Source organism: Eurypyga helias, unplaced genomic scaffold (genome assembly GCF_000690775.1).
Source record: "Eurypyga helias isolate BGI_N326 unplaced genomic scaffold, ASM69077v1 Scaffold39595, whole genome shotgun sequence".
In the NCBI taxonomy this organism is placed as follows: Eukaryota; Metazoa; Chordata; class Aves; order Eurypygiformes; family Eurypygidae; genus Eurypyga; species Eurypyga helias.
The window spans coordinates 1-17,389 of record NW_010252811.1 but is presented as its reverse complement, the minus strand read 5'-3'; the positions used below and the strand labels follow the sequence as shown (position 1 = coordinate 17,389).

The 17,389-nt window shown below is 40.5% G+C and overlaps 1 protein-coding gene across 1 annotated transcript; it reads left to right on the top strand.

The window, feature by feature from the left end:
* Positions 1 to 11,078: 11,078 nt before the first annotated feature.
* Positions 11,079 to 12,461, top strand: MC4R (melanocortin 4 receptor). Its single transcript, XM_010152482.1, has one exon. The coding sequence runs from the start codon at positions 11,466 to 11,468 to the stop codon at positions 12,459 to 12,461; it is 996 nt and encodes a 331-aa protein (XP_010150784.1). The 5' UTR covers positions 11,079 to 11,465.
* The last annotated feature ends 4,928 nt before the right edge of the window (positions 12,462 to 17,389 follow it).

Sequence of the window (17,389 nt, the reverse complement as noted above, 5' to 3'; positions counted from 1 at the left end):
TCAACTTGCTACTTAGAATCATAGAATCATAGAATGGTTAGGGTTGGAAGGGACCTTAAAGATCATCTAGTTCCAACCCCCCTGCCATGGGCAGGCACACCTTCCACTAGACCAGGTTGCTCAAAGCCTCCCCCAGCCTGGCCTTGAAGACATCAGGGATGGGGCATCCACAGCTTCTCTGGGCAACCTGTTCCAGTGCCTCCCCACCCTCTCTGTGAAGAATACATTCATTGTGTGCTGCTATGTATGGAAAATTTTCTCTGGGAGGGGGTAGGAAAAGTGTAAAGAAAATAATATCTATTTTTTAAATGAGAGAAGGATGTCTGCTATTCAACTGAGCTAAAACATCACTGGCCTTTGAAGTGTTTGCTTGCCTAGTACAAAATACTTAGATATTCTTGTACAGCAAGAAGTGGGAGCACATCCTCATATCTGATAATTAAACAGAGCTATAATACTTCATCCTTGTTTGTCTTTTCTGTCCTTTAAATTAATTGGTATGTAATTACATGTCTTCCATGACCCTAGCACAGAAAACTACTCTGTTCTGGCCCAGAGTGATTTGAATTGCTTTAATGCAGGAAAAAAAAAAATCACTTGAATTTTAATGACCTTTCTCACTGTCGTTTGTGTGGACTTTGTACCGAGGTGAGGTCTAAAAGAAGCTGATGGCTCTCACAAGGAGCTTGATACACTTCCTCGCAGAAAATCCTTTTCATACTACTAGCTACCCACATAAAAAGTTGCTTATAAGATCCATTTTTAAATAAATGTCTCCTGTGACTTGGCAGCGCTTGCTTTTCCCTGAAGATGGGAGCTGCACACATAATTACACCCAGAAATCTTGAGGGGGAAGGTTGTGCCCTTCCCACCTGTAGCTTCTCAGCTGAAATTAGGGCTACATTCCTTCCCTGCCTGTATTCTCCTTGTTCATTAGAGCCTGTGTGGATTTCACAGGGGATCTTAGCTGCTCTACCAGCTACAAGAATGTCTCCTATAAACTGAAGTGAGCAGAAATACTCAATTTTGCTGAAGAGTTGTCTTAAGGAAACTATGACCTTGATTGAGGTGAGTGTTGCAACTTTCACTACTTTCAGCCATAATGTGCGGTTGTGTTTATAACTGAATTGATCAGTCACTAAGCATGTGATAATGCACACAGATTTAGTAACGCAAACAAGCTAGTTCACTCCTGTATTTTACTATTCTCTTTCAGCTTTGATAAGCATTTTCTAAAATTATAAAGAAAACCTCTTCATAGGCAGAGAAAAAAGTTACTTGTTTGATTTGTTTCAAAGGAGTTCTGAATTACATTTATTAAAGAAGGATGAAACAATACTTTTTAGGAAAATACATCATATGTGACCTGAGTTTACTTAGTGTATCTGACTGAGTTTGAAAAAAACCAGAAAAAACACTCAGATTCTTAAAATACACCAAAATAACACTCAGTTCTTAAATAGAATTTTCTTGGGTTCTTAATATTAGCAGTGATAATTGTTGGAAATTGTTGTCTTTCTCAAAAAGAAGTCCCCATCAGACAGTTCTCCCCAGGATGTAGTTATCTACCATTTTGAGTAAGCTTTTAAAGGTTTCCCAGGGTGATGAAAAATGGCTTTGGTTGTTTGAGATCTTTATTACAAATTTTTTCATTTTTCTCTGTTGTTCTTTACCTGACTAATTTCTGAAGTCCTTTCAATTTTTTTCTGTTGATACTGTGTGTTGCTGCAGATAACTGAAAAAGTATCTTAAGGTATAGCATGCTTCCTTTATCAGTATGTTTGTTCAGGCTAACAGTCCCTGGAGGAATTTTAGTTTGTTTTCTGTTTTTCTTTGCTGGGAAGGAAATGTAACGTGCATTTAAATTGTCTTTGTTTCCCTTACATCCCATGTTTACAATTCTCTGTCTTGTTCTTGCACATCATTATGTGAGGAAGAAGGCTCATCTCTTGCTCACACGGTGTCACAGTAAAATTCGCTGGAGTGGGAGGTAACTGAACAAGTCTGCCCACAAGCCATTCCACATCCTAGTTTATGCGGCTGCAGAGACTCCCTTTGTCACTGAAGAGTTTACCATATGGTATGTCAGGATCCTTTGGTACTTTCTTTTTCCCTGTTCTTCCAGAAAGTACTAGATCCAGCAAGGGATGTGGAAGTCTTCCAATTTTTCCAACCTCCTCTTTCCTGCTTATAACAACTTTCTATGAAAAGTCTAACCAAACTGGATCTCATAGACAAGCAAAGATATCCCTGGTTTTTTGTCTTTATTTTACAGGTGTTGGGATTTTTTTTTGTTTGTTTGTTTTGCTTTGTGGTTTTTTTGGTTTTTTTTTTTTCCCTTTATAACTAGAATGTCTTCATCACCTGTTTCAAGTACAAGCTCTTGGATGGCCTAAATTTATTTGTGTCCCTTCTACCTATAAACTCCAAGATATCTTTCTATGATTTCTGGTCCAAGACCAAAATCAAATTAAGAAAAATCAACAGTGCAGGGTTGGTTTGGACACAACATCAATTGATTTGGCCGTTCCTGTTTAACTCTCAAAGGTTTCAATTAACCCTCTAATCTCTCAATTAAACATTTAGCTTCAACAAAAGCTCTTTCCAGTACAAAACCAGATGAAATATTACTAATGTGTTAAAGGATTTCGGGTCTAATTTGAGGCCTCTGTGGTCACTTCCCAGAGATGATGAACTTTCACCCACAGTTCTCTATAGACAAAGGACTGCCTCTGAGTCCTTACCAATCTTTAATTCACTTTAAAGATTTAGACCCCCACCGGTGTTATCTATGCTGTTGAAGAAAAAGCATCTTCTAGCCAAGGTTGATTTCTCAGCCATTCTGCTCTACGCCATATCATGACAGGTTGGTTCACGTGTTATTCTTTTACCATGGCTACCTCCTTTCCCTCCTATTCTTCTTCTAACAACCTTATAATACGGAGTTTTGAGCACCATAAAGGCAAGAGCTACTCAATTTAATTTATTGCACTGCTCTCATATACCCATTCACCCTTTTCCTTTCATGAAAGTCTGACAGAAAATTATCAGTCTCTGTAACAGGCAGCCATAAAATCTGCACCCCAGCAGTAGAGAGGAAAAGGAATTATAGTGCATGCTTCCTCATCCTGAAAAGAAAAGAAAGGGGACTCTTCCTGAGCTTAATAAAAATGACCCTCAGTGAGGACAAGTCATTCTGAGTAATAACCTAGCACAGATCATCTTTGCTATTCAAAAAAAAAAAAAGGAATTGGTTTGGGATCCTGAGTTTTCTCATAGAAAAAAGTCTTCTTAGCACTTTGCAAATAAAATATTTCTGCCTTCCAGTGGGTCAACTTCACTGTCTAGATATTTTGTATTTTCACTTTCTGTGCCCAGTTCTTAGAGAAACCATGACAATTTTGGATAGTGTGTCAGTGAAGATGTGCTTACCTGAAGACCGCACTCTCAGGTTTGTCCTTTAATCTGCAGTCTTATCCTGACATCACTGTTGGCTAACTCGCTCATCTGTCATACGACTCGGTGCATCTGCTTTATGTCTTAGACCAGATTATGACTCCAGTATTTCTAATTGTTTTCAAATAATTTAATTCTTGTAGAGGAAAACAATTCACAGGTAGGTTAAGGAGGTTAAGCACTCCCTGCTAAACTGGCGGACTGTCCAGGATTTGTCCAATATCTCTGCTAAAGAACAGAGTGCTTTGAAGAGCTGTCAAAATGGATGGAAACCATGGAAGTCCCCTATGCAGCTGCACAATGAGAGACTACTGTTAGCAGAGCTCAAGCTGCTCTGGGCTTTTTTGAGGAGTAACTCCTACTTCCTGTACCTGGAATTACATGGGAGAGCACAGAGCAATACAGAATATGACTGCACCATATGGAACTGAGATGGAAGTGGTTTTGTATATGTGTGTGTGTGCCAAATATTCAAGAAGGGTTAAAATAATCCCGTTTTCAGTAAATATATGTAAGCCCCTCCAGACATATATTATGCATTTTGAACAGTAGCTCTTAAGCACACAGCTCTCTGTAAAAGGTACTGAAGAAATGATGTCATGGTAACAGTAGTCGCCTAGTAATTTGTCAACTTGTCATATGCACAAAATGCATAATCAGTGAATCAAGGTATAAGTGAAACAATATAAGGAATCTGGAATGGAAATAAAGACTGGCATTCTTATAACCATGACATTAAACACAAACCAGCTGCATGCAAACATAGGTCCCATAACTGTAAACCATTGGGAGTGCAAATTTACAAAACTGAATTACTAAATGCTGAGTTGTTTGGGCTTTATTTTGGAGTGCATAGACTGTACATCCTTAATATGTTTGTTTCTGCATCAAGTTGCTATCAGACTATGGTTTCTGTAGGATTAATGTTCCCTCTTATTTTATCAGGCATGTTCAGATCTAACTGTGCATCGTCGCCCTCCACACCTGCATCACCATATGGTTTTAGCCCCCCAAACTCTGCAAGCATAAGCCTTTTAGGGCATGTGCCATCCAGCACTGTAGGATGATGCACACGTTAGAGACAGGGCCCTAACCACAGCTGCTAGTATTTTCAGATAATATATAATCCTGATTTACAGAGGCTTCTAACCAATGGATTTCAAACCTGCTAATCTTTTTTGCATGTGTAGTACCAGTTACTTTACAATATGAGTGGAAGAAGTGACCATACGACTTTTCCATTGGAATAACATCACCTTCAGGAGTCAACAGACTGGAAGATAAAACTCGAGCTCGTTAGTAACTTTCCATCTCGCATTAACTGTAGGTTACACCCCTACTCTGAGGACTTTTCTGAAAAACTGAAGTGATTTGATGTCATCCAAAACAGCTTCTTTTTTGCCACTATGTAGCCTTAGGCTGTCATGAAATTATGATCTGTCAATTTTTCTGCCTTGGTTCTCAACTTCTCATTCAACTATAATGAGACACACCATTTTTCAAGCTTTCATGGTTAGGCAGCTGGACTGACTGGATCGTTTTTCTGCTAGAATGAAATGCCACTGCAACTCTCACACAGAAAAACACTGAATATGGCAGAAAACTGAACATGATAAACTAGAAAAGTGAAGATCATTCTAAATTTCATAATATAAAATAATCTCATGATATAAACTGAGAGAAGTAAGCTTAGTGCTGAAAACTATTCTGTTTGGGAGCGTATAGGGAGTGAAGAAAAGCAAGTAGTTGCTAGAAGTATTTACTCAGCTGTATTTGTATACAAAGGTCATGAACAAAGGAAAAGGCTGGCTTAACATCTTATTTTTTGGCATAGAACAAACAGAGGAAGTCACAAATTCAGGATTACTGTTTTTTGGTTTGCTGATCTGGATGAAAGGCAATGTTTAATTTGTACTTAATCCTGCATGCTGCTGTATGTCTTTTAGAGAGGTATTTGGAGAGGGATATCAACATTAAGGAGATTGTGGAGTCATTTCAACAAAATGTTTCAGATGAGTCTGAACAGACAAGCACATAAATCTATAGCAAGTAAAAGAAAATCGATTATTTGGGAGGGGTGGAATGGGGGAGTAAAGACTAGGACAAGAATAGTGATTGCTGCATTGACCGCAAATTAATGATCTCCTTGATCACAACAGTGATCGCTTAAAATAGAAATGAGATCAGATTTAAATTGTTAGGTGGTTTAAAGCTGCTGCGGTCCTCATGCCATTTTAATGGAAAGTGTTCTGCTTCTGCACATTTACAGCATCTTCAAGTAAGTGCAGATACATCATTCACCAACAGAATATACATTTCTCTGCTTTTCAATGTCCAGATTGGCTAAGGAGTTCTCGTGCTCTTCTAACTAACAGACATAAGAAAAAGATGCAAGCTACAGAGACTCCTGCTGTCAACACTGAAGCTCCTTGAAGTAAAAACTGTGTTCATCTCAAGTGAGAAAAGTTTAAAATAAAGTACACAAATTACAAGGCAATTGGCACTCCAAAATAAAAAGCTAGATGAAAATGTATTAGATAAATTTTCCACTGACCAGTGTTTTCATTTGTGTGTCACAGGTGGGTTGAAAACTGCTTGGACTGATAGTCTATAAAGGTAATGATCAATGTACTGAACATTGGGCAACAGTCCATCTGTTAGCTGGGAACAAATGGAATACCCTCAGGTCTTTACTGGGAATGATTGTTTCATATCTCCATCACTAGCAACGCACCATCCATAAATTTGCAGACTGTAGTAAGTTGAAGGGGTGAAGGGAGGACATACTAAACAGCAGAGATTTGATCCAGAGGGATGGTGGGAGATATGAGTATTAAGCCAACAGAAAATTTATGAAGGTGAACAAGATATATGAAGCTCTACTTGGCATGGGTGAGCCTGTACCCAGAACAGTGTTCAACTGGGCCCCTGCAGTTCAAGAGGGATTTGGAGAAACTGAAGGTGGTTCATCAAAGGGCTGTCATGATGGACAGGAACTTAGGTTACATACCCCAGCCAAAATCTGTGATCACGGGTTCTTGTTCCTGCCAAGTTCTTGTTCCCTGGCACTACCAAGAGGATCTTGGCCCTATAACCTTTGAACCTGCTCTTTCATTAGCTATTAGATTAGACTCATCTGCCTTAGATCACCCCTTAGCCTCCTCTTCAACAACCTTTATGATCCCAGCTCCTTCTGCCTCTCCTGTAGTGCATCCAACTAGTATTGGGGTATTCAGATTAGGAAGAACTCCTTAACTAGAAAAGCAATGCAGAACAGGAACAGGTTATCCAGGGAGGCTGTGGGGTCTCCATTCTTAGAAGTTTTCAAGATTTGGCTAGACAAAGCCGCAGCTGATATGATCCAATATTGGTGGCAATCCCATTCAAAGCAGAAGCTGGATGAGATGACTTCCAGAAGTCCAATCCAGCCAACATTCTGTGACTCTGAACAGAAGCCTGCCTACACAATTTATTCTTGATTGACTAAGATGCCCCACTGATTCATTACTTCTTCTTTGAACTTGTTTTTACAAGCACAAACAAATTATTATTAATTTGGTCTACAATAACTTCTTTTCTTTTTTTTTTTTTCTGTGAAGTTAACATTGCACGTAGACCTCTCAAGTTCTGTGCTGCAGAATTAGCAGCCTTCTACCATGTGGATTTTCTTTGGTATCTGCAACAGACATCACCTTTACTTCATCCAAAACAAATGCCAGTTCTTCTCTCTATTCCTACATATCCTAGGTTAGCATCTGAAGTTTAAGATAGTCAGGTCTGTATCAATATGCCTCTTCATGCTTGTGTCAGACTTGCTGGAAAATAAAATAATACATTCAAGGACCAGCTTAAAAAACACTACCAGTCTAAATACAGGAGTTTTGGACAAGTGTCTCCATATTGCTAATATGCTTATTTACTGGAGGTAGAAAGAATCAAAGAAATGCTGAAAAAAAAGAAAACCCCAGTGACACCTGTGGGTGCAATGGAAAAGTATATTGCATTAGTTGAACCCTTTTTGGTGAGTATTTTGAGTGTTGGAATTTGCCTTTGCTGTAATATAGAGATATGATGCAGGCTGAAATGTCATAGAAGATTCCGAAGTTTGGTTGGCTGGCTCCTTTTATGTTTCAAAATCAACATGCTGAAATATACTACGGTGTTCTTAGTGTGTCATGGACTTGAGGTTTTGAATGCACTGACAAACTGGATCCCAGCACATCTTCTTTCAGTTATGCTTGTGCATGTAAATGCAGCAGTACTGGAACACTTGCACAATTCCGAGGGTTTGATTGTTAATAATAATCTGCTGCTTTGGCTCCTCCCCTTACCCAGCTTCTCACCACCCCTCCTCTGATTCCACTGACAGATGTTGAAGTGGTGTCATCTCTGTGCACGAGCAATATGGACATGTTCTTCAAAGAGATCTCAGACTGCATTTGAGCAGGGAAGTACCTGTGCTACCTCCCTCCACCTTTCCTTTTCTGCCAGAGTGGACCCATAGAGGCTGCTCATGACTGTGCCTGTCCTCCTGTAATGCTATTGGGGTTTTATCTGCTTCTCGTTCATTCCGGTGAACACTTTCATCTGACTTTCAACAGCAACTATCAGAGGATAATTCAGCTCTTCAAAATGTTGTGAGGTGGAGATGGCTGTAACCCTGTCTGGAGAGTGGGCGTTGAGGGATGATTGGAGACAGAGCATGGGGGAATTGTGTAGGAGGAAGTCTTTAAATGGAAATTTTTAAAGACAGATAAAAATGATTTTTTTTTTAATCGTATGGTTCCTCAATACTTTAAAAGAGGAGGCTGGTATCAAATCTTGGCTGGTGTTTTATTTCTCTTAGGAGCTGAATCTCATATTAGTATGTCACTCTTACCAGTTTATAGTTTTCTGCAGCCATGGCTGTTTTTCTGTGGTGCTGAAAAGCTTGCCAGCCACCACTTTTGATAGAAATATTAGCTCAGCTTTGTTTTTTTTAAATTTAAGAAACAGTTTAGGCAATGCATATTAGGCAATACTCCTGTTATCTATGAATTAAAAAAATGAAATATTGACATTCTTTCAGGCACAAGAGAGCTAGGATTCTTTGAAGAGTTTTAACATTATATGGTTAGGTTTTTTTGTTAAGTGAGAGCCACAGGCATGTGTCTGTCTCCTACCATAGAAGTATTTAGATGCACATACGTTTTCTCTCATTTAAAAGAAGTGCTCATGGAAGTTTTTTACCTTTAAGTCAGAGCAGGCTAATGGTACATCACGTCTTGAGGTGCCTCAACTGGGTTGCTAAGCTACCATAATTCTACTGCTTCCAGTCATGTACCCTTATCCCACAAATATGAATGGCTGACACACCAGAAGAACCTTGCCCTAAGAAGGCAGAGCATGAGTAGAAGTTTTGAGGTGAGTGATGGCTGTGTGTGAGAGAGAAGTGCCCTTTTCTTTCCTTTGTTACAACCAATGTTGCGTTTTTATGGATAGCTTCTGGGTGAAGATAGATAGTAAAAGGATAGATAAATGAGGATGGGAACAGAGGTAATGTACAGAGAAGGGAGGAGCCAGAAGAGGGATAGACCGGCAGACAGACAGCTGGAGCAAGTAGCTTCTGTGTTCTTGACGGCCTCTTCACCTGAGTAGGTGAAGAGGAGAGAACCCTGTGCCATGAGCACTTCCAGCATGGAGAGAGGTGATGAAGGAAGGAATGCTGAGTTGCTGCTTCCGTGGGGTAACGTGAAGATTATGCATTTCTGGCTGCAGGTGTAGAAAAATATCTTGCCTGGGGAGATGCTTCTTTGCTGTGTCAGTCTATATGAATTTTCTCACTGCTCTCACATCATAACTATGTCTTTAAGGGTTAGGTATGCAAGTTCTGTCTGTGGCAGGAGTTAGTGTATACTGGCCCAGGGATCAGTAACTAGATAATAAATCTTTTTGAATCCTGTCTTGCATTATGTCTTGATAGGAAAGTAAATCTCACCCTCTCAGCAGCAAGCTATTCTTTCTTTGCAAGGATGCTGCTGGTGAATGATGCTTTCCCAAGTGATTAATGTGGAATTTCCTGTGCTGCAGGTTATTTTGTCTTGGCTGTTTAGGTTTCAGTTTTATGAAGCAATCTGTCTGAGGAAAGTCCCAGAAATAATTGACTGAGGCTTTTCTTCTGTTGTAGGTCTTTATAACCATAAATACATAGCAAATCCAAATGTGAATGTAAAATTATGCTTCACCCTGGTGCTGGGATGTTGAATACAGGTAGTTGTGCTTCCACACGCATGCTGTGTTCCTGTACCTCTCTATAGCTGTTCATTTTAAAACCAGCTAATGCATAGAAGATGAAAAAAGTTTGAGAGGTTGAAGAAATTAGACTCTTGCATCAGATACAGAGTCCCTCCATAACCTTCCTGGTAGCTGAATGGAAATGTTAATTCAAACAACCTCCTTGCAAACATTACTCTCAGATGGAGTGACTGACTTTTCTATGCCTTCCATAGCTTTAAAATCCACCTGTACTTTAGGCTTTGTTCAGTATATTTGTTCTTTTAATCCCCAGTTGCAATGCTTGAAGAGGAAACAGCAAAGCAACTTTTGTCCCTGTCTCTTCATATTAATTTGGCATTCTTTTCCTCCTTCTCAAGGGCTTTCCCTGGCAGACTGCACACAAACTGACTTTCAGCTCATGCCAGGTAAGTGCAGGGACATCCCTCCAAATACACTTTTAGGAGATCTATTGATTCCTTTGTGTCATTACCATTGTATAAGCCACATTTTTTAGAGGTTGCAACATTTTTTTCTGTTGCTTTCCTTCATCTATTCCAAATAGTGATTATTCTTTTCCTGAACAGCGTCCTAAGAGCTCAAGAGCTTCTTCAATCAGCTCTATCATCTTTTCCTTCCTGGAAATAAGATAATGAACACAGCTATTACCTGGGAAGAACTACTTTCTTTAGGACAATTTATTAAGCCATTTATGACTCTGGCTCCTTGTTTTGGTTTTGGTCCTTAGATGGTCTCCATTTCTTAGAAACTGTGAGAAGCTTAGAGAGTATAATGCAACCTTGACACATCTTGCAAATGGACAGCTAAGGCAGAGAAAAGTTAGCAGTGCAAGGGAGATCTGGGAGAGAGAACCAAGAGGAAATAAGTATTCTCTTGCTTCCTTGTCATTTTCCTATTTTGCCCCATATACAAGGCAGAGCACCTTTGTGCCCCAGAAGGGACAAGAGTAAACCACAGTAAATCACAGCCTGTAGAGTAAAACACCATCAGTTCAGCTGCAGGAATTCTGTAAGATTGCTAGTACAGTCTGTAAGAAGATTTCTCATTAAAAGTCAGTATTAAAATACTATTCTGAGAAGGTAAAGAAGAGGAAAAAAAATCTCTGGCAGCCCATCTGTGTTCCCCTAGCTACTGCTGCATCTAAATCTGCCGTGCCGTGTGATGGTTCAGCGAGGCTGAGAATCAGCAGCCCCTCGACTTTGTGCAGCTCGCGAGCCCCATTGGCTGGAAGGCAAAGCAGAGGCGGAGAGTGCCCTGAATATTTTTCTCCTCCACACACCATAAAACAGGCAGCCAGCATGCACTGTCTGACAGCGAGACTGGTGCTTGCAGTTTGAAATTAGTTTCTGCTCTGCAGCAGTCACTTGGGCATTTTGTGTTTGCCTCTCTTAATGGAAAGGGAACAAAATAGCTTTGCAGCGTACCAGTGAACTAAATGGGAACTGACCGTAGGGGAGAATCTGATGCAAACTTACAGACTTTTGGGACTCTGTGACATAGATCACCCAAGGTAAACCTGATGATGATCAGAAACTGCATCTATGAGAGTGTAAACCAGCATTTCTCTGTTTGAAAGCTCATTTTGTGACAGCAGTCAGTGTTCTGAACTGCTGCCTGCCTTGGTGCTGGCTTATTTTCCTTTTCTTCCCAAGCTGAAAAGCCAAAGAAGGTTTTCAAAGGAATGCAAAAGGAGCAGGAGTTTTAAAAGCAGGAAGCTGAAAGGGGCTGTCCATAAGATGAATTTCACCCAGCACCGTGGGACACTGCAGCCTCTCCATTTCTGGAACCAGAGCTATGGACTGCACGGAGGTGCCAGCGAGCCCAATGCAAAGGGCCACTCCTCGGGAGGCTGCTACGAGCAACTCTTTGTATCCCCCGAAGTGTTTGTGACTCTGGGCATCATCAGCTTGCTGGAGAACGTCTTGGTCATTGTGGCGATAGCCAAGAACAAGAACCTCCATTCGCCCATGTACTTCTTCATCTGTAGCTTGGCAGTGGCTGACATGCTAGTGAGTGTATCTAATGGATCAGAAACTATTGTCATCACGCTGCTAAACAATACAGACACAGACGCACAGAGCTTTACCATAAACATTGACAATGTCATTGACTCAGTGATTTGCAGTTCCTTGCTCGCATCAATTTGCAGTCTCCTCTCAATAGCAGTGGACAGGTACTTTACTATCTTTTACGCCCTCCAGTACCATAATATCATGACGGTGAAGCGCGTAGGGGTCATCATCACGTGCATCTGGGCTGCTTGCACCGTCTCAGGCATTTTGTTCATCATTTACTCTGACAGCAGTGTTGTCATCATCTGCCTTATTAGCATGTTCTTCACTATGCTCATTCTCATGGCATCCCTCTATGTTCACATGTTCATGATGGCTCGGATGCATATCAAAAAGATTGCTGTTCTTCCGGGGACTGGCCCTATTCGCCAAGGGGCCAACATGAAAGGGGCCATCACTCTCACCATCCTGATTGGAGTTTTTGTTGTGTGCTGGGCTCCATTTTTCCTGCACCTGATTTTCTACATCTCCTGCCCCTACAACCCTTACTGTGTGTGCTTCATGTCCCACTTTAACTTCTATCTCATACTCATCATGTGCAATTCCATCATCGATCCACTTATCTATGCATTCCGGAGTCAGGAGCTCAGGAAAACATTCAAGGAGATTATATGTTGCTGTAGCCTGAGAGGGCTGTGTGATTTGCCTGGCAAATACTAAATCGAGTGGATACATTACTGTGCACACAATATGCAGCACAGACTTCCACACCTTCAGATCCTCTTTCTCAGCAGAATTTGGTTTAAATCTTCAAGAGTGATCACCTTTTTCTGTCTCACTTCCCTCTCATCCTTGTATCCCATTCAAGTGCAATTCATTTTTCTGTACAATGTTTGTGGTATCTACAGTTCCCAGTTTATTTGTCTGGAAAGAGAAGTAGAACTTCATACCAGTTTAAAAATAAACAAATAAATGTAATGATAAATGTAAAATACTAATGAACATGAGCAGCTGTATGTTCCAAGTGCTGACAAAATAAATAACTTGCCTGTCTTACAGTACATACTGGCTGATATTGTTTCTTACTCTGTTGAATTAATTATAGCTATCCATTACATTATATGCAGCTTAAAATAGAGCATATGCTTCTCTCTTAGTGGATTAGAGGTTATCTGGAATTAGAAAGCAGATTTTTCATAAATATTACTGCAACCAATCTGTTGTATTCACTATTTTGAACTCTTCTACTCCACAAGCAGCAATTCTGTTCTTTGCTACAGTTACTGCCTACAACAATGAGATTTTTCAAATGCCTGTTACACAGACAGTCAAACCCTTGGGTTCTGTTGTGGTTTCGTTCCCCAAGATGATGATTGATTTATGTCTGAGAGTACATTTTCAAAACGTCCAAATTGCTCCTTGGAGCATCAGTTAGCCCTGGATATACTTGCTAGACTGGCATCCAGTTAGACTAGCACTCTCCATTCAGTCAGGAAGCAGGTACAGTATTAACATTGATAGTGCCAGCCCCAGTGTAAAGGTTCACTGAGAGTTTTACCGGATGAAGAGGGAGCTTCAGTCTGAACATTCAGTCCTTCCTTGTTCTGAGGTACTATAGAGAACAAGGACTCTGTGCTTCAGAAGAAAATACATCCCTGTTAGATACAAGCTGCCCTCTAATTTCAAGTCTGGTGTCAGCAGATGGGATCCAATGCCAGGATCCTTATGTAGGAGATGTGTTAGTTTGGCTTGAGCACCTCAGACCATACTGTGGGGCATATGAGCTGTGTGGGGGTGATGCTCTCACATGGAAGGGGCGCTGGATGCCAAGTCTGTAAACTCATGCTCTGTATCTGGCAGGCCTGTGTGTTACTGCTGCTTGAAGTCAGTTCACCTTTTCAGGCATCTAATTGATGTGTTCTCAGTTCTACACTAAAATGCCACTCTCTGTCCACGGATTATAATAGGGACCTTAGGTCCTTGATTTTAGCACCTTTGGAGGTGTTTAAAGTATAAATGTGAGTTTACAGGATTCAGCAAAGGTGTCCCTTAACACCTTGACAGTAACATCTTCGGTGTAAGGGTATAGGAAAATATATTTATTTATTCCAGGAAAGTATAAAAACACAATGGAAATTGGTAGAAGACCTGGAAATTTCAGATTTAGAAAGTCAAAGCTAAATGTAAAGAATAATTTAGGTTTTAATCCTGGATGCCTGATTTTACCCAGATGAGCAGTGAGTTGGTTGCATGAGCAGTCCTAATAATTTCTTGGAAACAGCCTGTTAGCCTCATTAAAGATAGACATACAGTGAAAAGCTGTTCATGAGAGCCCAATGTTTGCTACCTGGGATTCTTCACCAGACAGAAGCTGATCTTTCAATTGTGAGTAACTTCCCAGGCCATCGTAAAACTGTGACAACATTCGGTCTTCTGTCAAAAAGCATGAAGGACCTAAAGTGGGTCTCGGTAGCTTTGACTTCAGTTTACTTACAGGGGGAGTAAGAAAGTCATTTGACTTTGTGCATCCAAGTCCCTTGGTAGTCCAGCAGCAGAGAAATCAGGTCTTCTACACCCTACTCTTGCACGTGGGCCACTCCATCCACCACACTGCTTGCAACACACCTTCTCTCAGCTTTAGTAAATGATAATGCCACATCATAACGGTTGTGACATGGAAGATGTTGAAATGTATCTCCTACATTAGCACTACTTATTTACTTCTGGAGGAAACTATAAACATTTCAATAATACATCCCTACCTGGTCCCACGGGGTAGAGAATAGAAAATGTCAAAGAAGGAGATTTAAAGCTCAAGGGGAGAAAAAAAAAAAAAAAGATTGTAGTTTAATTAATGGTCTATCCAAAAATCTAATATTAAAGGTCTTCCCTTCTCCTGCAAGACATGATGCTAGCTCTGCAAAAATGCCCTGGCAAGCATGCAAGAAAACACTGATGCCAGTCTGGACAAGAAATAAATCTCGCTTGATCTTTTTTTTGCCTGACTTTCTTTAGCCATTTTAGGACTGTAAATTATGAGACTGTGCTCAGATATTCCCTTTGTAGTCTGTGGATGGAGAAAGGGTCTAGTGGAAAGTGGCACAAGAGTAAGATCCTGCCTTAGGTGCTCTGAACATTACCATGAAAGCCTCTCTCCCCTTAGGCTATAAAAGGACCAGACACCTAATTTAAACACATATGAATTCTGAAGAGGCTATGCTTCTGTAAATTACTTCTTAAATTCCAAGTCGATTCTTAAAACTAATAGTCTCATTTCTTTTTTTTGCAATCCAAGGGGAAGAGAAATAACAATTACGTTGTATCAATGGTTTCCTTGTAGTTTCAAAAAAACCCGTGTCTATCTCTTTGGGCCTTATTTGCACTAAGACTATTCAAGACAGTTGTGACCCTATTAAGCTCTAACTTTCATTTAGAAATCTGATTTTAAAAACTAGCTTATTCTAGAATTTTAGCAACTCAGAACCTGCTTAGCAGCTGTTCTGTGTTTATTTTATAAAGCTAAATGTATATACATACTTTTTTAAAATGGAGTTTTTAATTAAAGAGAACTTTTTCATTTCATGGTATTATCTTTTACAGTGTAATTTATTGAAATTGCTGGCAAACCTCCTACGTAGGTAATTTTCCTATTCCTAGATACTCTGTTCCTTCTGAGTAGCTGAATCAGTTTCTGTTTGCCTATAGCTCTGGCAGCTTTCCAGCAGAGAGAGAAATTAGTGTTGTTAAAGATAAATAAGTTTGTTTAGTGTGCTGAAGAGTGGGAACAGTGGAGGATTATTTTCCACAGTCAATTTGCTGGAGCTTTGTTCTTCTATTTGAAAATCTTCTAAGAAAATGATATTTCTTTCTTTAAATGTCTTGGACCCTAATTACTTTAGTACTTGGCATTTTAGTCTTGTTGTGCAACCATGGCACATTCTTCTGTGGCAAGGAAATGGTTTTGTCTCCACTTTACAGGAGTAGGGATTTACATTTTCACTTCTGCTGGAGAAGAGAGGCTAATGGATTTGCTCAGCCTCCTAGAAGGCAGTCTTTGCTTGAGCTGGGCATTGATGGTAGTATTCTCCAGCCTTTCCCAATAACTGGCTGTAATATAACACACACAACTTCTGAAGCAAATGTCTTCCTTCAAGAGGGACATTTTGTTAGTGTTGAAGTAGTTTCTGAGCAAAGCAAAGGGCTCCAAAAAGCACTTAGGAGGCTGTAGTTGGCCTCAGTAGAGTGGATTTTGAATGATGATCCAAGATTCCCTTTACAACTGAAACGTGCTGTCATCTAGAAGCAAGGAGAAATGCACTGATGGACTCACATGTTGCTGAATGTGCAGCAACAGCAATGCCTTCAGTTATGCCTTTAATGGATGTGCAGAGTACACTTTATTGATGTAATTCTAAAATCACTTAGTTGTTCTTAAACTGATCCTATTCTACAAGGTGTTCATTGGGGGCTCCTTTATTCTGAAATTGAATTATGATGAACAACAACTTTGGTCCTAGTGTTATTTGTAATATAATACATTGCTTATAGGCTTGAATAAAAATTGCAGTCTCAATCCCACCGGAAGGACCTGTCAGGAAATGTGCATTTTAGGGAAGAAATCTTCCTTGTTTGTCCAGAAATTACTTCAGATTTTAAATTAATGTTCTGATCCCTTCAGTCATATCTCCAGTATCCTAGGGTTTTCTCTTTGGATTAAATACTTGTCTCACTTATTTAAAAAAAGGAGACTTCACATGTCACGGAAACTGTCTACTGCTACTACAGGTACTCACTGCCATATAAGCCAGGCTATGAATTGACCCTGCTTGGCTTTTTTGGTTTCAGATGGTTTGGTTATCATACCTGGTTTTCATATTTTTGCCCACTCTGTTCGTAGAAGAAGAGGTTTTTGATTTGTGGATTACAAATTGCCCCGTTTGAGCTTGTAATGTAAATGTATACATCAGTTTCCCTTTCACCCATTTGTTCCCTCGCAAACATTGTTCATTTGTTTCAATTGTTCTCCTTCACGCTTGGTGTATTTCTGGACTGCCATCAACCCGAGTTCTCTGTCATCCCCTTTCTGAGTGGTGGGTTTGCTTTAGGCCAGCGTCAAAACCCCCACCCAGCTGCATGCCCACCTTAGTGGGACGAGGGGAGAAAACAGGAAGAACAGGAAGGAGAAAGCTTGTGGGTCTGGATGACAACAGGGATACCACTTAACAACTGCCATCATGGGTGAAACAGACATGCTTCGAGGATGACGAACATAATTTATGGCCAGTTAAAATAAATAATTACAGATCCAGCTAGTGGGAAACAAAATGACAAACACTAAATAACACATTTCCTCCCCACTGAGTGATGAAGGGGGATGAGGAATGGGGGACTGCGGTCAGTTCATCACACCTTGTTTCTGCTCCTCCTTCCAACTCACGCTGTTTTCCCATTCCAGCACGGGGCCTTCCCACGGGCTGCAGTCCTTCAGGATAAGCTTGCTGTGGCATGGGCTGCAGCTTCCCTCAGGGCATGTCCACCTGCCCCACCGGGGTCTCTCCCGGGGTCACAGGGACATCTCTGGGGGGCCCCTGGAGCCCCCTTCCCACTCTCCCCTCGGGGATGGCCAGGCTGTTTCTCACACTGTTCCC

Bases quoted from the DNA above. Each gene is read 5' to 3' on its own strand.
- MC4R (XM_010152482.1), top strand. From the start codon at position 11,466: ATGAATTTCACCCAGCACCGTGGGACACTGCAGCCTCTCCATTTCTGG.